Source organism: Pelodiscus sinensis, chromosome 6 (assembly GCF_052426305.1).
Source record: "Pelodiscus sinensis isolate ZL-2025 chromosome 6, ASM5242630v1, whole genome shotgun sequence".
In the NCBI taxonomy this organism is placed as follows: Eukaryota; Metazoa; Chordata; order Testudines; family Trionychidae; genus Pelodiscus; species Pelodiscus sinensis.
In genome coordinates, this window is record NC_143057.1 from 118,085,369 (window position 1) to 118,109,076 (window position 23,708).

Consider the following 23,708-nt stretch of genomic DNA (forward strand, 5'->3'; position numbering starts at 1 on the left):
GTAAGGCAATATTCCCTCTAATTGTTTTCCATCCATGTGTAGCATAAGTAATCTTATGTGCACCAAGGAATGTGCAGATGTGCACCACCAGTAGAAACACATGCTACCAGCTGTGGGTACTGTGGACATCCTGCTAATCAGCTGGGCGGCATTTGAATCTCTCCTGGGTGGCCGCCAAAGTGCTCAGCTAACAGGGAACATTGATGGAAGGTGAATCCCCAGTTAGCTGTTTAAAATATGCCTCTGGACTGATGAAAAGGAGATGGGGACAGAGCAGGTGATCTGACCCGAAATAGTCATAACATCCACTCCAACTTTATTATATATTGATTCCCTTTGGTTGTAATGATTGTTCATGAAAAATTTAGGTAAAGGCAAAGGTACGCCGTCATGGGTGCCTGCAAGATTTTCAGACAATAGTCTGAAAGTGAGAGGCACACTAGACGAATGCTAATTGGAATTGAACATATAAATCTCCATGCACGGACGAAGGAACAGACATCAATAAAAATAAATAGAAACGTAAGTCACTTTTGCAAAATGCATGACCTTTACTCAAATAAACTCAACTCGGGGCCAGGTCCTGTTGGTTGCTAAGCGCCTCCTAAATCTGGCTGCAGCCAATGGCGACTGGGGCCCTCGGAACTCTTCAAGGCCAGACCAGCCTCTTGCAAAATCAGGCCCTTTTTGGGTGAGTTGAGCAGATCTGGGCTCATAATTTGCTGTTCTCCTGATTTTATCTTCAGATAACCTATGGCCTTAATGGTTGCAAAGAAACACATTGATGGCATATACTGTGTGCGCTTCTATATCACACCAGCTCATTTGCAGGTGAGAGTCATTTGTATGTAATGTTGTTTCATCATCACTTTAACTAGCCTTTAAGGATTCCAAAAGATGAATTTATGAAGGACATAGCAGATATATTTGTCTCCGTGCCTTAGTGGATGAATGAGTGGCATTTGTAATCACTATTTGTCTTCTTTAACAAATAGTTCTCCTAATACTTCCAAGGTGCTGTTATAATAGAAAATCTAGATCTTCTTCAATATTGACATGCCTTTTGCCTTCTCTACATGTATAATTTTTCTATGAAGTTAGAAAACTGTATTGAATCATAGGCATTAAAACTGAAAAGCAATTAACAATGTCATCCTTTGGATGAGAGATACAGTCAAAGCTCTGACCAACTGCGTTCATTGGAGGTCACCCGTGCTTTTCAAACTCACATGCTCACCCCTCTGTCCTATTCTAATTCCAGTTTGGGTAATTACATTCTGCATATCTACATTTCTCCGTGGAATTATAGATAAGCAGGCTACCTTTCTTCATTTCCTGTCCTAAACTGCAATGCATTGCTGTTGTGCATGGTAAAAAAGCTGCATACTCTGCTGCAGAGGTGGCTGCATTTCAGTGGCAGGATGAAAACATAAGGCAGTCTTATAAATAGCATATACTTATGTTGGGTTATATGATCAGAGTTGCTTACAGTAGATAGCAAATATTGCTTCTCAGTGTTTACTTCTTAACATGTCCTGACTTTTAAATGCCTGATTCTATAACCTTAATAACGATGTTCTTTTAACATAGCTTTTGTATGTATATATGCTTTTGGGTGGAGTGTGTGCATGTGTGTAATAGTAAAGTGAGGTTCTACTCTGTAAAGTGACCATGTTAAAACAGTACCGTGGGCATCCATGTTGTTTGTATGTCAGTTATTTCCATATCAAATATGTGTTTTTGAATGCACTGCCTGGCAACTCTAGCTAGTCTATGACGGTCCATGTAGGTTCATCCCTGGGTGCATCATCACCTATGGTAAAAGTCAAGCAGGCTAAATGATGCCTTCAGTGATAACAGTACAAGCTTTGTACTTTCACTGTATTTGCAGAGCTGTCACTGGACCATAGCAAGCCATTCTGTTGATGGTGCACAGAAACAGTGTGCACAATGATGATGATGTGCAAGAACCAATTCACCATTGCAATAACTTGCCTAGGAACATGGTGGATTCTCCATTGCTTGCAATCATTGAGTGAACAGGAAAGCATAAAAAAGATATACAGTAGCTTAAACTGAATTGATGGGCTTGATGCAGGAGTTACTGAGTAAACTTTTGTGATCTGTATTATGTAGGAGGACAGCTGAGATGTCCATAATGGCCCCTTCTGCCCATAAAATTGACCAATCTGTGACAGAAAGAATCAAATCCAGCTTGCTTGCTGTCTCTCTCTCAGTCATGTTGGCTCTGTGGGGCTAACAGGATTAAAATATAATACACGTTATTTTAGTCTTAATGTCTCTAAGTTGGATTCTGAAGAGAGGCATGAAGAAGCAAGGGTTGAGGGAGACAGTGCCAGATTTCCATAGTAACTTTTTAGAGTTGACTTTAAAACCCTGTACTCTAGCTATGCTGGGCGTTCCTATCTGGTGAATACCTAGCCTTCCTGTAAAGTGAATTTAAAGCTTAGGAGAAAGGCCAGGCAGAAGGCATTTGAAAGTGAAGGAGAGGTCTGACATAGACAGACACAGTATAATCTCATCCACACAGCTCTACCAATATGCTTAACCCTAACATCTCCCTGAGCCGCTCAAAGCAATGGTGCTAATTAACGATGGAAGTTTTTGTGAGGTGACCACGCCTATTAATTATTATGATTATTGCATCAGTGTCCATCGGTCCCAGTCACATAGGAAAACAGCATTCCACCCCAAAGAGTTACCAGATATGGCTACACACTTGACTCTGTGTGGTTGGACCCACATACAGTGGGGCTGTGTATGGGTACAGAGGGCAGCTGTGAGATATTGGTCACAGGACTGAGACTTCAGCAACTACCCTTTGGCGGCCAGACGCATTCTATACCTGCAATGGGGAAAGTTCTCAATCTGTTTCTCACCTTCTACAGATATAGAATGTGTCCGGTAGTCAAAGACTAGGTGCTGAAGTCTGAAGGTTAAGAAAAAGAAAATGGAGACAACCACCTCATCAGCTGACCCGATGTTTTCTCTTCCTTTCCTTCAAAGGCATCATTTCATATATCTTCATTTCCTCTTCTCCACCCACCCCGTCGGTAAAGGCTCTGAGCCAAACACTAAAATTCATTTTGTTTGACCTAAATAATCGGGTGGATGAGCCATGAGTTTATTACATCCTACGTAGGGGGAAAAAAAGATGAACTGGTCTTTGAGGGGGAGGCTGGACTATATTATTACAGTTTCTTTAGTCTGCTCTCTTCCTACCCAGCAATAAAACTTTGTGGTAGCATATCTAGCAATGTGCTGATTTAAATGCAGCCTCCCTCAGCCCCTCCCCCCCATCTCTGTATTTTTGATCAATCCCTTTAAAAATCTGATTCTTATGCTGTGAGGGAGACGATGTTTTATCCCATTTCTTTTCTTTGTCAGCGGGTAAGCGAAAAACATGCAGGTAGCGCTTTCTGCACCACCTTCTTGCCTTAAGGGAAAACCAGTAGGAATTAGGGTGGGTGGTTTTAATAATAGGTTATCCTAGAGACAAGATGTTCAGAAGAGAGGTGTGCTCAAGGAAATATTTGCCGTTTGGGGGGATTTTTTGAATAACTTCTGAATATCTTTCATGGTGTGTGTTTTAAAATTCCAAGATACTTTTCTGTAAGGCAAGAGATGCATTTTGGGAGGGTGTAGAAAGCAAAGAGCAGAGGGAGCTTTGTCATTTTAGCTTTTGAAGGGCAGAGGGCCAGCTTTACCTCTGGTGTCGATCAGTGTTGCTCCATGCCGTGACACCTGTTTATACCCAGTGACAATCTGGCCCACATTTATGAAAACTGTCATCCAAAGATCGTTCATATCACTTCAGTGGCAACTGTTTTCATAGTGTTATAATAATTATCCAAAGCAATGCACCTTTGTACTTGTGTTTAGCCTTATTTGTTCAGAGGGGCAAACTGAGGCAGGAGAGGTGAACTGACTTGCCTAAGGGCACCCAGCAAATCACTGGCAGAACAAGGAATAGATCTCCAGAATTCTATTTCCCGCCATCCTGGACAACAGCATAGCTAATCTAAAAGTGATGACCAGGAATTATTAAGCTGCAGTCAACATATCTCTTAGGCCAGATCTGCAGTATACCTGGAAGGTTGGGTTAAGGTACAGAATTCCAGCTACGTAAAGTATGTAGCTAGAATCAGTTTACCTTAAGCCACCTTGGTGCTGTCTTCATAGAGGGAGGTGCTTCCCTTCACGAGGAGTACAAGCACTGACCAGAGTTGCCCTCAGCATTCCATTTAGCAGGTCTTAACTAGGCCCACTAAATCAAACACTGGAAGATCAATCCCCAGCATGGCAAGTGGAGACATAGCCTTAGAAAGTGACTGTTGCAGTTTGACAGATTAGCCTACTCTTGCATTCATGTCTTAATTGCCTCATTACCACAATGAACAAATACAAAATCATACCTTTGTAGGCTGATAGGTGTAACAGGGAGTGAAGCAAAGGGACAGGCCAAGTAGAGAAACAACCTAGTCTGCTCAGAGAACAACAGAAGGAGAAGCATTCAGAAAGTCCATCCACTTCTGCATCTAGCAGTCAGTTTCAACGCTGGAGGAAAGGCTTTGGAATGAGAGGCAGAGCTAGGGCGACTGAACTGCTGCTATTATTATTTATGAGGCACAACCAGTGTCCACAACATTGCACAGTGAAGGAAGATGAACTTAGAGCAGCTTCCTACCCCTAGGAGCTAGGAAGACAGCAGCAGCAGCATGCAAGCTAAAGCCAGGGTGAGGAAGGTACATTCTAAGCCTAGTGCTTTGCCAGATTGGTGGGATTCAGGTTTGTTTGTTTGTTTGTTTGTTTTGGTTTTTAAAACCATGTGTCTATATCTGGGGTTTTAGACCTGCAACTTGCTGAGGCCGTATTTCTAATTCTTACTCACTGAGAATGATTGATGGTGTATAGGACAGTGGCATGACTCAGCAGCAGAAACCCTAGTCAGCAATGTTTTCTCCTCAGGAGAGGTTATTTAATGAGGAAAGCAAAGGAAGTGAATATGAGCAAACAAAAAAGAAACTCCCCCTCTGAAGTTGGGGATTCATTCCAGATCTCTGACTTCTGGGTCTGGCCCATAATCTTTCCTCTGGAATTCTCACCACTGTCTCTCCCAAGCAGCCAAGGGATAACCCTTCCCTTTAGCACTGGCATATGGAGCGGCTGCAAGGTAGCTGAGTTTATCCCTGTGGTGAACAATGTGCAGCGCAAGGGCCTTATGCAGCTCATTGGGATTCTATGTGGGGCCCATGAGACATTTTGTTTACCGTGGCCCACACAAAGGTTGCCAATTTTGCTCGTTTCTGTCCACGTAGGTTTGGGTTTTTTTCCTACCGGCATTACTAAAGTGATAGGCACTTAAAGCAAGGGCGTGTGAAGTGAGGTGCGTGCTGATTGCTCATAACTCTGACGGTGAGAGCCCTGTGCTCCCTCTGCATCCAATGAAAGCACTGCTCTGGTTCAGCTGGAGATTCTAAGTACACAAGCACAGTTAGCAAAGCTACCATATCCTGGGAGACCATCTTGGTTACAACAATCTTGCGGCCCACTGAGATGGAGGGCCACTCACGTAGCCCACTCACTAGCCTAGGTTGCCTCTCCCTGGTTTATCTCTTTGTTCTGTCAGGACCATACAGAGTCAGGCTGCATCTAGACTGGCATGATTTTGCGCAAATACTTTTAACAGAAGGGTTTTTCCGTTAAAAGTATTTGCGCAAGAGAATGTCTATACTGGCATGTGCCTTTGCGTAAAAGATTTGCTTTTGCGCAAAAGCATCCGTGCCAGTGTAGACGCTCTGTTGCGCAAGAAAGCTCCGATGGCCATTTTAGCCATCGGGCTTTCTTGCGCAAGAAATTGATGTACCTCTCTACACTGGCCTCTTGCGCAAAAACACTCGCGCAAGAGGACTTATCCCCGAGCGGGAGCGTCAGAATATTTGCGCAAGAAGCACTGATTTTGTATATTACAACATCAGTGTTCTTGCGCAAATACTCGTGGCCAGTGTAGACAGGCGGCAAGATTTTGCGCAAAAGCAACTGCTTTTGCGCAAAATCTTGCCAATGTAGACACAGCCCCAGTGTGACAAGGATTGGGTGGAATTTAGGTCCAAAATGACCGGTCATTTGCTTCCACTGAAAAATGATTTGTTCTTATATTTGGAGAAAGTTTTGATGCTTTTGACTTAGCAATACATGGTGGAGAAGGTCAGAGGTGGGAAGAAATCACAGAAAACTTTCATTTTTGCCAGGAAATGTCATTTTGACACTTCTCACAGATACTGTCAGACTCTTTAATATGCTGAACAGCATTCAGAATGAGTGTGTGTTGTGGCCAGTGGCTAACATCTCACTCTGCTGGTGGTTTTGCTTTGCTGCACAGAATGTATTCCGTAGAATGTGGTCTCCTGGAGGAATAGTCACTGGCGGAAGAACGTCTCATGACAAACTGGTTTCCATCTAATTGCCATTTTCTCAATAAAAAATGCTCCCCGAATGAAACAGCTGTCAGCACTCACAGGATCTGAGGGGTAAAATTATAGCAAACAAGAAGACAGGAAATATAAATTTGGAAAAGGGAATTCTTGGACAATTTGCTTGCAAAAAAAAATGTTCTGAATTATAATAATATTACATGCAAACATGCTATTAAGTTTGAAAATTGCAAACTTCCGGCAAAGGATCATGCCGTTAGAATTTTAACCATTGTGTACTTAAAGAGGCAGCATTGAGATTCAGTTTTGATCCTGCCTTGCCTAGACAGGATGGATGGTAGAGAAGCAGAATTTGGGCAGGTATGAAGATAGAGAAAAAAGAAAAATTCCCCAGTCTCAGGTATTTTGAGGATGAACTCAACGGGATGCTGTGTGATGTTTTTATACCTTGCCTATTCTTTGGGTTGGAGCAGACGGGCAAAATGGAAAGAAGCAGGACTCACCACCCATGGTACGCTGATGAGAAGTCTTATATACTGCCTGTCAGCTTTGACAGTGCTCCTGAGCCAAGGAAAGCCATTGCTGCAGCTTTTAGCTGCTAACCGGTGCTGTGCATTGTATTTGAATTGCTCCTGGTAGCCTTTTATCTCTGCCTCATTTCTGGCTTTCTAGGATGTATACCCTGGAGATGGTGAAGATGAGGAAGAAGATAACAAAGGAGAATGCTGAGGTGGTGCTGTTTCGCCTTGTGCTGCTCACAGGGAGTTAGTTACACATAGCTGCTTCTAGTCATCCCACAGATTAGCCCAAACCAACTCAGCACTGAACTTTGAGGAACAACCCTCAGCCCTGCTTGTCAAAACCCCAAGCTTTGCGAAAATTCAGAGCCAGGTTTGAAATCTGACAGAGCAGAACAAGCCAACAGCTATAGATTCATAGATTCATAGACTTTAAGGTCAGAAGGGACCATTATGATCATCTAGTCTGACCCCCTGCACAGTGCAGGCCACAGAATCTCACCACCCCTCTTAGAATAATCCTCTCACCTATATCAAAGATATTGAAGCATTCAAATACTTTGAAGGACCCAACCTGGGACTTTTGCACATCAGGGTACTCTGAACCTCTAGGTAATACCTAGAATAGAACTCATATCCTCCTTTTTCTAATACAGCCCCTTGTCACTTGACCTCAATGGGACCTCAGTCATAAGAACGGCCAAACTGGGTCAGACCAAAGGTCCATCTAGACCAGTATCCTGTCTGCCGGCAGTAGCCAGCACCAGATGCCCCAGAGGGAGGGATCACAACAGGTAATCCCCATGTGATCCTCCCCTGTCACCCACCTCCAAAGAAATAGAGGCTAGGGATACCATTCCTACCTCTCCTATCTAATAGCCATTGATGGACCTAACCTGCATGAATCTATATAGCTCTGTTTTGAATCCTGTTAAAGTTCTAGCCTTCACCACAACCTCTGGCAAGGAGTTCCACAGGTTGACTGTGCTGAGTGAGGAAAAACTTCCTTTTGTTTGTTTTAAACCTGCTGCCTATTAATTTGATTTGGTGACCCTTAGTTCTTATATTGTGGGAATAAATAACGTTTCCTTATTCACTTTTTCCATACCAGTCATTATTTTATAGACCTCTATCATATCCCCTCCTTAGTCTCCTCTTTTCTAAACTGAAAAAAGTCTTTTTAATCTCTCTGCATATGGGACCTGTTCCAAACCCCTAATCATTTTGTTGCCTTTTTCTGAACCTTTTCCGATGCCAATATATCTTTTTTTGAGATGAGGCGACCACATCTGTACACAGTATTCAATATGTGGGCGTACCATGGTTTTATATAGAGGCAATAAGATATTTTCTGTCTTATTATCTATCCCTTTTTTAATGACTCCTAACATTTTATTTGCTTTTTTCACTGCCGCTGCACACTGAGTGGATGTTTTCAGAGAACTATCCACAATGACTCCAAGATCTCTCTCTTGAGTAGTTGTAGCCAAATTAGACCCATCATATTGTATATATAGTTGAGATTATGTTTTCCAATGTGCATTACTTTACATTTATCAACATTAAATTTAATTTGCCATTTTGTTGCCCAATCACTTAGTTTGGTAAGATCTTTTTGAAGCTCTTCACAGTCTGCTTTGGTCTTAACTATCTTGAGCAGTTTGGTACCATCTGCAAATTTTGACACCTTACTGTTTACCCCTTTCTCTAGATCATTTATAAATAAGTTGAATAGGATGGGTCCCAGGACAGACCATTGTGGGACTGCACTAGTTACTAGTTACTCTGTCCACTCAGAAAATTTACCATTTATTCCTACTCTTTGTTTCCTGTCTTTTAACTAGCTATCAATCCACGAAATGACCTTCCCTCTTATCCCATGACAACTTACTTTACTTTAAGAGCCTTTGGTGAAGGACCTTGTCAAAGGGCTTTCTGGAAATCTAAGTATACTATTTCTGGAAATCTAAGTATACTATATCCATTGGATTCCCCCTTGTCCACATATTTGTTGATTCCCTCATAGAACTCTAGGGATATGTCTACACTAGCCCCCTAGTTCGGTCAAAGGAGGCTAATGAGGGCGACCGAAATTGCAAATGAAGCATGGGATTTAAATATCCCACGCTTCATTAGCATGTTCCCAGCCGGTCGCCATTTTAGAAATTGACTAGCCCTAAATCCATTTAACTGTTAAACCTCATTGTAGGAGGAATAACAGCTAATTAGATTTAGGGCTTTAATTCGGAATCCCATTTCACTGCCACGTGTAGACGCGGGCAGTTACTTTGGGCTAGTCAATTTCTAAAATGGCGACCGGCCAGGAACATGCTAATGAAGCGTGGGATATTTAAATCCCGTGCTTCATTTGCAATTTCGGTTGCCCTCATTAGCCTCCCTAGATCAAACTAGGGGGCTAGTGTAGACATATCCTGGCCTAGCAGATTAATAAGTCATGATTTCCCTTTACATAAACCATGTTGACTTTCTCCCAACAAATTATATTCATCTATCTGTCGTTACTTTAGTTTCAACTAATTTGCCCGGTACTGACATTAGACTTACCGATCTGTAGTGGCCAGGATCACCTCTAGAGCCCTTTTTAAATATTGGCGTCACATTAGTATCTTCCAATCACTAGGTATAGAAGCTGATTTAAAGGGTAGGTTACAAATCACAGTTAATAGTTCTGCAATTTTCCATTTGAGTTCTTTCAGAATGCCATCCAGTCCCAGTGACTTGGTACTGTTAAGTTTATCAATTTGTTCTAAAACCTCTTCTAAAGACACCTCAATCTGGGACAATTCCTCAGCTTTGTCACCTAAAAGGAATGGCTCAGATTTGGGAATCTCCCAATATCCTCAGCCATGAAGACTGAAGCAAAGAATTTATTTAGCTTCTCCACTACGACTTTATCATCTTTGAGGGCTCCTTTAGCATCTCAATCGTCCAAAGGCCCCACTGGTTATTTAGCCGGCTTCCTGCTTCTGATGTACTTAAAAAATATTTTACTATTACTTTTTGAGTTTTTGGCTAGCTGTTCTTCAAACTCCTTTTTGGATTTTCTTATTATATTTTTACACTTAATTTGACAAAGTTTATGGTCCTTTCTATTTTCCTCACTAGGATTTGACTTTCACTTTTTAAAGTTATCTTTTTATCTATCATTGCTTCTTTTACCTGGTTGTTAAGCCACAGTGACACTTTTTTGGTTCTCTTATTGACTTTTTTAATTTGTGGTATACATTTAAGTTGGGCCTCTATTATGGTGTCTTTGAAAAGTTTCCAAACATCTTGCAGAGATTTTACTTTTGTCACTGTACCTTTTAATTTCTGTTTAACTAAGTTCCTCATTTTTGTGTAGTTCCCCTTTCTGAAATTAAATGCCACAGTGTTGTACTGCTGAGGTGTTTTTCCCATCACAGGGATGTTAAATTGTATTACATTATGGTCACTATTTCCAAGTGGTCCAGTTATATTTATCTCTTGAACCAGATCCTGCACTTCACTTAGGAGTAAATCAGGACTAGCCTCTCCCTTTGTGGGTTCCAGAACCAGCTGCTCCAAGAAGCAGTCATTTAACATATCAAGCAATTTTATCTCTGCATCCTGTCCTGAGGTGACGTGTACCCAGTCATTATGGGGATAGTTGAAATCCCCCACTATTATTGAATTTTTAAATTTGATAGCCTCTCTAATCTCCCTTAGCATTTCATAGTCACTATGGGTATATCTACACTAGACCCATAGTTCGAACTAGGGAAGCTAATGTAGGCATTCGAAGTTGCAAATAAAGCCCGGGATATTTAAATCCCAGGCTTCATTTGCAACTTTGAATGCCTACATTAGCCTCCCTAGTTCGAACTAGGGGGTTAGTGTAGACATACCCTATGACTGTCCTTATCAGGTGGTCAATAGTATATCCCTACAGCTATATTCTTATTACTGGAGTATGGAATTACTATCTATAGTGATTCTATGGAACATTTTGGCTCATTTAAGATTTTTACTTCAGAAAAAATCATGGGATTGGCTGCGCTTTCACAAATATAGTTTCTAGGGTGTGGCTGGGGTAGGTTTAAAATCATCGGCTTGGCTGGAGTCCTGCCGGCTGAAAGGAGAGACAATCATTAAATTTTACAGCCAGCACTGCTTGTGTTTGTGTGGCAGGGTGTGTGGGTGCAGGGTGGGAGGAGTTTGACTTCTACTGCTGTAAAGGTGGTACAACAGTCCCTTTGTTGTTTTGTTTGCTGTACAGGGATATGAGACATGGCTGATCAATGCCGATTTGATTCATTAGAGGGCAGCAGACTCAAACACACTAGCCAGTTCATTCTTCAGCCTCCTTGAAACAAAAGTGATAGTATAAATTTTCTTAACATAAGTAAGGTAACGGACCAGTTCCAAGTGCCCTTTTACAACACTCAGCAATTTAGTCATCTGTGATTTACCAGGCACCATTAACAATGAATGTACAGTCTTGCAGAACACAAGCGGGATATCTCATAATCACCTATTAAGCAAACTCTGCAGAATAACCCAGACTTCCATTTCACCTCACAGAGTCTAGACCATTTCTACCATTACTACTTTGGCAGGGAAGAAACGTTCCTGTTGTCTAATATTAACATTAGTAAATGTTGATGTTTTTTGTATTATTTCTTTTTAAATAATCCAAATGCTAAGACGACATTTCTCTCTCTTTCTCTCTGGGGTCTCCTTTTTGTGCACTGTTGTTTTTTTAATAGAATACTTTGCGGTGGAGAGTCAAAAGTTAATAGGAGGAGGGGGAAGCAAGCAATCAAAAGAAAATCTTCTAGAGTGCAGATTGCAACGCTATGATTGTCAGTGCCAAGACATGGGCTTGGCTGCGCTTTCACAAATATAGTTTCTAGGGTGTGGCTGGGGTAGGTTTACAATCATTGGCTTGGCCGGAGTTCTGCCTGCTGAAAGGAGAGACAATCGCTAGATTTCACCGCCAGCACTGCCTGTGTTTGTGTGGCAGGGTGGGTGGGTGCGGGGTGGGGGGAGGTTGACTTCTACTACTGTAAAAGTGATACAAGAGGATCCCAAGCCAAAGCACGCCTCATTTGGAAAACTTTGGAACCTAAGGGCAGATTAATGGCCTATGGGCTTTCCCATGGCAGGCTTGAATTTCAGACCTAAGCCAGATCAAACTGACCCGAAATGATTTCCAACCTGACAGCAGCAGTTTCACAGATGGCTCAGGTAGTCTCCACCCAGCTACCTCTTAAATCTGAATTTTAAAATCCCCCAAGCCATTATGAATGCTAGGCTCTGAGGCAGCAGACTTTGATTTTGGAGAGGCCCAGAATGTAGAGCAGATGTGGCGAAAGGTACTTTGACAGCCAGGGAAGATTGAAGGTCTGCCTGGCATTCAGCGTCCTGCCCATGAGAGTATTACTGCCGACCTTGCTTGGAGATGAAGCCTCTTTGCACCACTCCTAATGCCCACGGACACCTTTAGAACAGTAAAGCACAGAGTAACACAAATGCAGTTAACCACAGGAGATGAGATGGCTCCTGCTAAGGCGCCTTTACAAACTCTGGATCCAGTATAAAATAAATACTGCCGTGCACTTGTTTAGCACCTTCCAGCTTGAGGCTCATAGTGTGTGTTACAAAGATGGAGAGGTATCCTTAGGGAAATTTGTGTAACAGGGGCACAGAGAGTAAGGACCCTCTTTTCAGACTTGGCTATGCTTTTGATCTACAAGGCATCTATATAAGTGGACTAATTTTCAGAGCTTCTACAACTACCATCACATTGGCCACCTTTGTCCTAAGGCTCAGATCCTCATAGGCAGGGTTGTCAACTGAAAGAGCGGGGAGCGGCTGCCCTAGGGCCCAGTGATTTAAAAGGGCCTGGGCTCCTGCTGCAGCAGCTGGAGCCCTGGGCCCTTGAAATCATCACCAGAGCCCCACATGGCATGCTGCGGGTTGGGGGGCCAGGTGTCCGGAATTCACCCGAACAGTCTGGTATTTTCACCTCCTGTTCGGTAAAAAAACTTCAGAGAATACCGGACACTTGAGATGTCCAGTATTTTCTGATTTTTCCCCCGGCCAGGAAGCGAAAATGCTGGGCACCTGGCAACCCTACAAACACTCAGCGCCCAGCCTCCCCCTCGCTCCGAACCTCCCCTGGCCCCCAGCACCTCCAGCCCCCATGCTTACCTGGTTCCGCAAGGCTGCCGACATAAAATGGCTGCCGGCAAAAAGACCTAGGAGAAGCAATGCTTCTCCTGGGTCTTAGTGCTCAATGGCTCTCCTGTTCCTATCCCTGCACTCACGCTTTAAAGGGGACATGCTGTTTTAATGATGTTTTATTTTAATTTTTTTTTCCTCTTAATAAGTCTTAAAATCCTTTTTTTCCCTCAACTGCTCTGGTCTCCCCTGCCTTTTTTTTCCCCCTTCAACAGAATTTTTTCCCAGTGGTTTGTTTTTTGGGGGCCGGGGGGCGCATGTTCAGTAGTTTTGTTTCAACCATCTGGCAACCCTAGCTCCAGGCACTCCTAAAGAACTGGCTGGCAGAGGCTACTCCCAGCACTGTTACTTCTTCAGGGACAGCCAGGCCCCCTCCTACATTGTGCAAGAATCCAGCATATCTCTCCACAGCCCTGCCTTAGGTGCCTAACTCCCATGGGAGGATTGGGGCCTAAGTGACTTCCCAAGGTCACACAGAAAGTTGGTGGTAGAATGGAGAATGGAGACCAGGTCTCCTGGGTCCCAATGCACTAACCACGCTGCCAGGTAGCAAAGTGATGCTGGGTGTCTGAAACTGTGGCCAGTAGCAGCAGCTGCTACCTGCACTCGCTTAGCTCCCTTTAATCCGAGTCACTTGCATTCTTGCAGGAGTCAGCCAGAAATCAGTTTTGTGAAGCACCTCAAGGTGCTAAGAGGAGCCTTGCTCTAGCTAGGCAAAGAATATATTTTTACTTTTGAGATTCGGGGATGGTAGACCCCAAACCTTGCTCATATGAATGGCCCCAATGGGGTTTGGCCCTTTTTACTACAAGCCATTCTTCAGGGCCTAGGGATCCCTTGATGGCAATGCACCTGTTTACCAGGGAGAAAATGTAATTCTGTGACACATAATCATTATAGAATTATGCTTTTAGAAGCTGAGCTTTTGTTGTAATAAAATGATGAATGAGTATTGAGCACTCTTGTAAATAGAGTATTTGGAGATACCAGTTAGAGCTTAATTGGAATGCAGTTATTTTAAGCAGTCAACTCACTATTTTTACAATGCTATAATTTTCTATTATAAAATGTATTTTTCTGTTAAACTCCACGTAATCAGTTTTTGGTCTTTCTCTCCCACTTCCTTTGTGTGTGCACTTTCATTTCTTTAAAGGGGTGACATTCATAGTTTGGAATATATGCTGAGGCTGCTGATTCTATTTTTGGATCTGTTATTCTTGGAGAAAACACCCTTTAATTGGGGTGGGGGTGTGTGAAAGAGACAGGAATAGGAGGGGAGCTCTAGGAAGGAAAGCGTTTCACTGAAAGCATCAACTTCAGACCCTTCCAGCTTCTGTCAGTTCCCCCTGGAGCATGAGACTCTTAAGGTCATTTCTAGGATTGGTGTTCTGTATAACAGTGCAGAGTTGCAAAACTGTCGAACTACCAGGCTGGATTAGAGAGCTATTTCTACAAACGTTATACATTTATTTTTTTTTTAAATTATGTGGCTCCCCTTCTACTCTCCCAGGATCCTAAAGTGTTATCAGCATTCCTACATGCTTTCAGTAAAGCAGAAATGGAATGAAGCTTGAGAGAAATGCAATGTTAAAATAAATGAAATCTAGTCTCTTTCCTAAAAAGCGAGTTATAACAAGTTTCAGGTACAACATCTGTCTCTCCTTCCCCCTGCTAACTTTTATAGTTTTGCAATTACATTTTCTCTATCCTTTAATTGTTTTTTTTTTCTCTCTCTCTCTCTCTCTCTCTCTCTCTCTCTCTCTCTCTCTGCTACATAAAAGACCTGCACAAATAGGGAAAACTGATGGATTGTCCAGGAAAAACAGTGAGACTTACTACACACAGTGTCTTGAAATAAACCGAGTAAACAAGCTGAAATAGGTTTTTCCAATTTCTTTCAGCTACAGTAATCTTAGTGGTTACCAGTTGTAGGTGAAAAAAAATTAGACAAGTGTGATTTTTTTAAGATGATGGTGTCTCTTTAAAGCAAAACTTTAAAATGTAATGGGGCAAAAGAAATTTCATTACCTGTAATTGTTATTAGCATGCAAATTCCTGAGAAGGAAGCCATATCTTCACAACCTTCTTAAAAACTATAATTATCATACACCTGTTTGAATAACTTGGCAGATTCACTTTTGTTTAATGGCAATTTTGTAGCATGTCATATAGGCTCTATTATTGGGTTAATTATGAGGAAAGTTAATTAGCTGAACATGGCTACAAACAGAACTGTGTAACAAAGCAATTTCTTACAAAAAACAGCCATGGATCTGTCTGGATCATACAAACATCATGGAATTTCAGACAAGAACCCTTATTTTTCAGATGTACAACACGAGCCTCTGTCATTTGAGCTAACGAGCCCTCTTGTAGCACTTGATGATATTAACTCCTGTTTTCTCTTTTTGCCCAGCCTCTTCAGAGCAAAATCACTTATTCACTCATACATATGATATGCCAGTGTGTTGCAAGCATCACTTTCATCCTTTAAATCAAGATTGGAGATCCTTCTAAAAGAGTAGCTCTAGCTCAAACAGAAGTTATGGGGCTGATACAGAAATTCGTTTGTGAGATTCTATGGCCTGGGTGACACAGAAGGTCAGATTACAAGATCATAATTGTCCCATTTGGCCTTAAAAACTATTAACCAGAAAGCAGGGCACCTAGATTTTATTTCCGGCTCTGACAAGTTGCTGTATGATCTTGGGCGTCACCCTCACTGTTCTTCAGTTTCCCTGTTTGTAAAACTGGGACAAGGGTAGCAGCGTTGTGTGTCTCATGCCACTGATGCTTTTAAAGGCTTTTGGGATTCCAGGAGAGAAGATGTGTCAGCACTGCACAGTTCCTGGCTGGTGCAGAGGTAACTTACATACCTACTGGGTATAGTTCACTGTCCCACGCACGGGCACTTAGACCACTTACAGAGAGAGAGCGCGAGTGAATGAATGAATGAATTTACTTTATAGCCTTAGCTGAGAGCCCGCTGGCTTTTAGCTCAAACATTAGAGGCTCATGCACTAAGTTCCAGAGGCCCCGGGTTTGGTTCCATCTGTTGGCGTTACACTGGTGCACCCCTCCCTGCGACTCATGTCATCAGTGCTGTTTTGCTAACTAGCAAAAGAGCTTTTCCTGTAGCTGAAGGGCAGGGGCTTGTGCTCTTTGAGACAGATGGAACTCAAGTCTATCCCCACTGCTGCCAAGAGGCTTCATTTGGCCACAGCTTGGTGACAACAGTGAAGTGCTCTGAGGTTACAGATTTTGCAGTGAGAGTTTAGCACTCTCCCAACAGTGCTTTCCTATGGGCTGGCCGTTTTTGGCAATGGCTTTTCTTTCATGGACAAAGAACAGCCCCGCATATAAACAAGAGTTTGGGAGGATGTGAGGGATTTGCCTGCTCCAAAACAGGCCTTGGAGAGCAGGCTGGCTGGCACTAGGAAGGAACTGAGGGCTGGAGGTGGTCCAGAGGCAGCTGTTGTGTGCTTAGCAGTGGTGTCATCATTTTCTCAAGGCCTTGGCTTGCCTGCTCCCACATAGTAACCACCAAACACTGGCTTGGGCCTGGGGCTGGACAAAGAGGGGAGAGATAACCACAAGGTCTCACTGGTTATTGATCCCCCCTGGGTGGGAGGAGGAAAGCAGCATTGCATGAGAATTCCCCTCCTTAGGGGAAGACACGCTGGGAGTCTGATCCCTGGGTTCACATCCCAAAAAGCAATGTTTGGTCAAGGTTACGGGTGGCCGGATCCAGCTGTCCTTCCTCAGGCAAAGCCAACAGTTTTGGCTGGGCCACAGCTGCCCAGGCTTTTGCTAACCAATTTAAGCCAACGTGAGGAGAAGGCAGAAGGCCCAGCAGCTTCTTTGATTGCCGAGTGCTCCCCTCTGCCCTCCCAGCCTCAGCCTCACCCTCTCAGCTGTGTAGCGCTAGGAGCACAAGGTGCTGTGCTGAGTTGGAGTGACAGCCAGCAGGGACCCTAGTGCTCCACAGGGCAGCTGAAGAGGCGGTCAACCTAGCAGAGAGCTAAGGGGGAAACACTAATGAGGATGGAACAGGGTGGTGATAGAAAGCAGGGAGGGAAGAAGAGGAATTTCAAGGCTGGCTGGCTGGAGGTGGAAGAAGAGACAAGGAGGTAAGGAACAGGTTGCGAGAGAAATCCAGTGACAGAGCAGTCAGTGCAGGCAGGATGGGAAAAGTGCCTGGAGGAAACCTCCAATTCACCCGCATTTCTACAGCTGTCCAGCAACAAGGGAGTGGGACAGCAGTTCCCCAGATTGTCTTCCCCTGCCTGTGGTTGGAAATATTGCCTGAGTGACTGAAAGGTTGGGGCCTTGGGAATGAAGGAGCATTAACTCTCTCTCTGTTTCTCAAGTTTCTAAAGGGTTAATAGCATCAAAGTGATTCTGGTTGTTTTATACATCTTTTCTGCATGTGACAGTGTTACTATATCTTGAGCCCGCTGGAGGAAGTGTCTCCTATTTTCTAGGATAGTGCAAGTCCAGGCTCTATTGGAACCATTTGAAAGAGGAAATCTCTGACAGATAACACTCTGAGGAACCTATTCATATCAGGTTTTCAGTTTGGCGTGTAGGTTTTTTCTCCCAAATGCCCTTTTGAAACACAAGCTGCATAGGGGGAGGTGACAAAGGCCTTGGAACAGTAGCAGAGAGGCTTTGATAACACTCTGGGAGAGAGATGTGGCCATCACTCCAAATAGAAAAGCTTTATCCCCATTGATGCTGCAACTCTGATCTGAGTTCCTTGATTCTAAGTTGGTTCTAAGCAGGGTGCATGCCCACAAGCCACTTAGCTAACCCTCAGTTACTATCGAGGGCAACTAATCATGCTGCACCTTTGCCAGTGGGCAAAGCAGGTGCATGGATGTTCACCTGTATACACTGTAGGTGATGGGATTGCTTAACTGGGTTTGCTGCTTAGCCAGTTGGTCAGTCCTCCTCTCTCCCAGCTATTTGTTCGGTAGGACATCCCAAATGTGTGTCTGTTTGCTCTCCTTGTGTAGTCCATTGGATTGTCTATCCCATGCCTGGGCAGTATGGGATAGCTGACTGTGCAGGCTCAGTAATGGTGAGTGTTACAGTGCTAATAACACTGCATGTGAGGAAGAAAACTGGTGACACCATGCTGGTCATTGCATCCCGGGCATGCTTTTGTTATTCCTATTTATTCAGATAGCTACATAAATAGTCATATTGCTTAGCAAAACACAAAGAGCTTAGCATGTAATTCAGGCAACACAAACACAGGCAAGAAATTGGGACTGGGAGGGTGTGGGAGACATCGCTGGGGAGAAATCAGTGGGAAAGGATTGGAAGTGGAGGAGGAGAGGGGAAACAAAGGGAGAGAGGACTGGGAGAAGGAAGTGGCGAGTACAGGGGGAAGTGGAAACCAGATCATGGAGGGCTGTGAAGATCCTGACTCTCAGATACCAGGTAGGGAGCAGTGGAAGCAGATGATTTTGTGAGCAGCCTTTTGGAGAGAGGAGAAGTGAGAAGTGGGGAAGCAAGAGAGAAGAAGAGGTGACTATGGCATAGTCAGCTTTACAGACACTAAGATATCTGCTCCCTAATTCCTTGCTGTCTGTATTTTGTTTTAGGGCTCTAAATGAGAATATGGCCAATGGCATTGAAGATCTTATTGGGATCCCATTCCCAAACCACAGCAGTGAAGTTCTTTGCGGATTAAATGAACAGCGGCACGATGGTCTACTCTGCGACGTCATCCTCATTGTCCAGGACCAGGAGTACAGGACCCACCGGTCTGTCCTTGCAGCCTGCAGCAAGTACTTTAAAAAACTCTTCACTACTGGCACTTTAACAGACCAGCCCTGTGTTTATGAGATTGACTTTGTCAAGCCTGAAGCACTTTCCGCTATCCTAGAGTTTGCCTACACGTCAACCCTCACCATCACCGCCTCGAACGTCAAGCACATCCTCAATGCGGCCAAGATGCTGGAAATCCAGTGCATTATCAATGTATGCCTAGAAATCATGGAGCCCGACAGAGAAGCCGAAGAGGAAGATGATAAAGAGGAGGAAGATGAGGATGATGACGACGATGAGGATGATGAGGAAGAGGAGGAGGAGGAGGAAGAAGTGGAAGATTTTGTGAATCGGGAGAACCTACCAGATGTCCAAGAAGTACGCTGTCACCAAAGCCCTTCAAAGTCAGACCTTACTGAGGAAGCCTACACAGAAACACCTACAGACTTCCCAAACCATTACCCAGCCAATAGCTCTGCCAGCCACTTGGGCATGATACGAGACTTTTCCATCGAGTCCTTACTAAGGGAAAATTTGTACCCTAAAACAAACATTCCAGAAAGGAGGCCAGCCCTATCTCCCTTCCCACCAGGCTTCTTTCCCCACCTGTGGCATGGAAATTTCAGTTCCTTTTCCCCGCTAGAAGAGCAGCAAGTGGACAATGGCCCTTTGGACCTGGTGATCAAAAAGAGGAAGATTAAAGAGGAAGAGAAGGAGGAGCTCCCTCCAGCCCCTTTCCCTAATGACTTCTTCAAGGACATGTTTGCGGGCACTCCGGGAGGTCATTTAGAGCACATTAAGGCGGAGAACGACTACAGTGCTTATCTCAACTTTCTAAGTGCCACCCACCTGGGAGGAATGTTTCCTCCATGGCCCCTGGAAGAAGAAAGGAAGATAAAGCCTAAGGCATCTCAGCAGTGTCCCATCTGTAACAAAGTCATCATGGGAGCAGGGAAGTTGCCACGGCACATGAGAACCCACACGGGAGAAAAGCCATACATGTGCACTATCTGTGAAGTTCGCTTTACCAGGTGTGCAGCGGGTAGTATTGCTGGATTTCGCAATGCGGCAATAAAAGGGGGCCAACACCCTAATAAAGCGCTGGTGGATTTATCGAATCCAGCCCTACAGGTTGTTAGTCATAAATGCTATTTACAGCAGCTGCTTCCTGCGTGTGAGCCTATGGCACGCTAGGGCCTTAAGCAGAAGAGGAGAAAGATCTCAGCAAAGCAGCTCCATAGAAACACAGGCATTTAAGGCATGTTGCCTTTGATTACAGAATAAAGTGAATATCAAGGAAACAGGGCTGTCACAAATCCCGCTGATGTCAATGGAAAGACTCCCATTGATCTTAATGGGTTTGGGATCTGCCTCTGGTTATCTATAGGGGTTTGTCTAGACTACAGGGTTTTGTCGACAAAAGTGGACTTTTGTCGACAAAACTATACCTGCGTCTACGCTACCGCCGAGTTCTGTTGACATAACGTCAATAGAACTCAACAGTGGTAAACCTCATTCTACAAGGAATAATGCCTTTTGTCGACAGAGTTCTGTCGATAGAAGGCGTTATTGCATCTACACTGTCCTTTGCGTCTACACCCATGTTGACAAAGCGGCTTGCTTTGTCAACAGAACTGGATGTAGTCTAGATGCTCTTTGTCGACAGAAGCTTTGTTGACAGTATCTGTTGACAAAGCCTCTGTCGACAAAAGCCTGTAGTCTAGACGTACCCCAAGATAGCTACTAACTAGTCAAGAGTGTAAATAACAGCATATAACATTTTCCCGCCAGGTTATTGTTTGCTGATGTGGAATCTACTGGGGAAGCACTGCAGAAACAAGTGTGTGACCAAGGTCGCTGAAACAAATCAATGGATGTTTCTGGCTAAAAGGTTTTTGGCTATCTGGATAATCTAGAAACTGATCCAAAACTTACTGAAATCAATGGGAGTCTTTGTGTTGATTTAGTGGAGTTTGGATCAGGACCCTATTTTCTTGTACTTCCCCAGGAAGCCTTGTTTATACATTATGTCAGAAAGCATGCTAATTGGAACCAGATTAAACATGATTATGGCTTGGGTGTGGACCACAGCCAGCTACCACATGTTCAAACACGACTGTCCTTGTCCATACGAAGGCTGAAATTATGCTGATTGTAACATTGTTTGCTGTGATGTTGTGGCTGTGATGGTCGTAGGAAAGAAAGAAGGTAGGTGAGGTAATATCTTTTATTGGACTAACTTTCTGTTTGGGGGAGAGATAAGCTTTTGAGCTTACATAGACGGACTTCTTCCTAAACCTGAAGAAGAGCTGTGTGTAGCTAGAAAGCTTGTCTCTTTCGCCAACAGAAGTTGGTCCAATAAAAGATATTATCCCACCCACCTTCTCTCTCTAATTATAACATGTTACTTACCAGGTTTTCTAACAGGGTGCATGTTTCCAGTGGAGAAAAGGATGAAATCAGCAAAGACTGGGTGCACACCCTTTGCACCTTGACGTCAACAAGTCCCTAGGAAGATATAAATGAATGGGGAGTGGGGAATAAGGCCCTTTGTGCTCTAAGTCGGTGACACAGAATTGATGCTGCACCATGCAGCTCTTCTCTGAAAAGCTTCGCAAATTAAATCCATGAGCAGAGGAAATACATTCCTGGATCTGTTCTTGCTGGGCATAATTAATATCTCACAAGTAGAATCTTTACCATAATAACGCTTTCTGACAAGAGGATGGTATTTCAGCTTCTGGCTGTGAGGGAGAGAAATCTCTGTTAGGCTCTGGCAAGTGTGCTGTTTGAAAATAACATGAACAGTCAAAAGAGCAGAGTGCCTGACAATGGGCAGATACCTGGTGTGCATCAACACTCAGCCTGCCTTTCCTTCCTTTGTCCCTGTGCTAATATTCAAATGCAGGCTATCAGAGGGGAAGGTAAGGCTGTGCTCCCTGGTGCTTTGCTTGGCTAAGAACCGGCTGCGCTCCGGCAAGAGCTGGCTGGGGCACTCTGCTTGTAAAGGAGCTGGCTGGGGGCGCTGTAGGGGACGCATGTGCACTCCCAGCCAGGTTTGTGAGAAGGGCTGGTGGCGGCAGCTGCCCCCATCTGGTTGTGGCGACCTGGCTCCGGCCTCCACCTGACAGCCGCAGTCTATCCCCAGCCACCATGCTCCTGGGGCAGACCCTGCAGCTGGCCCCAGTGACCCTGCCCTGGTAGCCCAGCTCGGGCTCCAGCTCCAGCTCCTGCCCGGCAGCCCAGCCCTGGCATTGGTGGCCCACCTCAGGTTTCGGCGGCGGTAGCACAGTTCTGGCCATGGTAGCCTAGCCAACAAGGCCTCAATCAGGGCTCGGCTCCTATCTGGCTGCAGTGACCACTCCCTGGCCCCAATCCTGAAGCAGGCCCTGTGATCCGGCCCCCATCTGGCTGCAGGAACAGCTGGCGGCAAACTGCCCTTTTCCCGCTGCAGTGGGGCGTAGACGGGGAGGCCACGATCCATCCGTGGCAATCCTGGCCTGGCCTCTCTTTCAGCAGCCCCATCCCAGCCAAGTAAAGTAACCCTGCCCCAGGGCTCTCACACATAAATACTTCCCACTTCCAGCCCCCTGCCCTAGCTCTGGAACCCCCCCACACCCTAGCCCCTTGCCCTGAGTCCCTCAAACACCCCAGCCCTGACTTCTGAACCCCCCACATCCCCAGCCCCCTGCCTTGAGTACCTCATATACCCCGACCCTGACTCCTGTACCCCTACATCCCCAGTCCTCTTCCCTAACACTCCTGAATCCCCCATACCCCAACCCTGTGCCCTGAACCCCTCATACACCCCAGCCCTGACTCCTGAACCACTGCACACCCCAACCTCCTGCCCTGAGCCCTTTATACATCTGACCCCCCCGCCCTGAGCCCCTCATACACTCCAACCCTGACTCCTGCACCCCCCATGTCCCTAGCCCCCCATCTCCCCCGTACCTAATCCCCTGCCCTGAGCCCCCATACACTCCAACCCTGAATCCTGCACCCCCCATGTCCCCAGCCCCCCACCTCCCCCATACCTAATCCCCTGCCCTGAGCCCCTCATACATTCCAACCCTGATTCCTGTACCCCCATGTCCCCAGCCCCCCCATACCTAATCCCCTGCCCTGAGCCCCTCATACACTCCAACCCTGATTCCTGCACCCCCCATGTCCCCAGCCCCCCCACATCCCCCATACGTAATCCCTTGCCCTGAGCCCCCTGCTCTTCACCCCACACTTAAATTTCTTACAGGTATTGTTGTATCGCAATCCCCACCCCTACCCCCGGTATAAGGCCCCCCTCCAAGGGGGGCAGGTTGTGATGGAATAGTACCTGTAAGAAATTTAAGTTACGTTCACCCCTGAAAATAAATGCCCATGCCATGCTGCATTTACACAGCTGATACTGCACTCAGCTGGGTTGCACATTGCCCCTCTGGCCAGTGTTGGCAACATGGTCTGGCTAACCCTGACATTTAAAGGGAAGGCTGATTGCCTGTGTTAATTGATGAGTCCGGGTCATTGTTCCTGCTGTTGGTGTCACCCCATCCCTATTTACATGTCAGTGCTACTGAACAATGTTGAATTAGCACTGGACACATACCGCTTCCATTTAGCTACAAAATAGGGAGCAATAATGCGAACTTCCCCAATGTGCTCTACAAATATGCCACACCCCTGTCTTGCCAGGACTGTTTACATTTTCAGGCCCAGTGTTTGGCCAGGCTCTTGT

At 44.9% G+C, this 23,708-nt stretch overlaps 1 protein-coding gene across 4 annotated transcripts in view; it reads left to right on the top strand.

The window, feature by feature from the left end:
• The window catches only part of ZBTB7C (zinc finger and BTB domain containing 7C), a 317,379-nt gene that overhangs the window by 281,164 nt on the left and 12,507 nt on the right, over positions 1-23,708 (top strand). For all 4 annotated transcript variants that reach the window (XM_075932697.2, XM_075932700.2, XM_089779457.1 and 1 more), the window contains one exon: positions 18,811-20,007. In XM_075932697.2, the coding sequence (XP_075788812.1) occupies positions 18,827-20,007 (1,181 nt within the window). In that variant the 5' untranslated portion in view covers positions 18,811-18,826. The remainder of the gene's footprint in view (positions 1-18,810; positions 20,008-23,708) is intronic.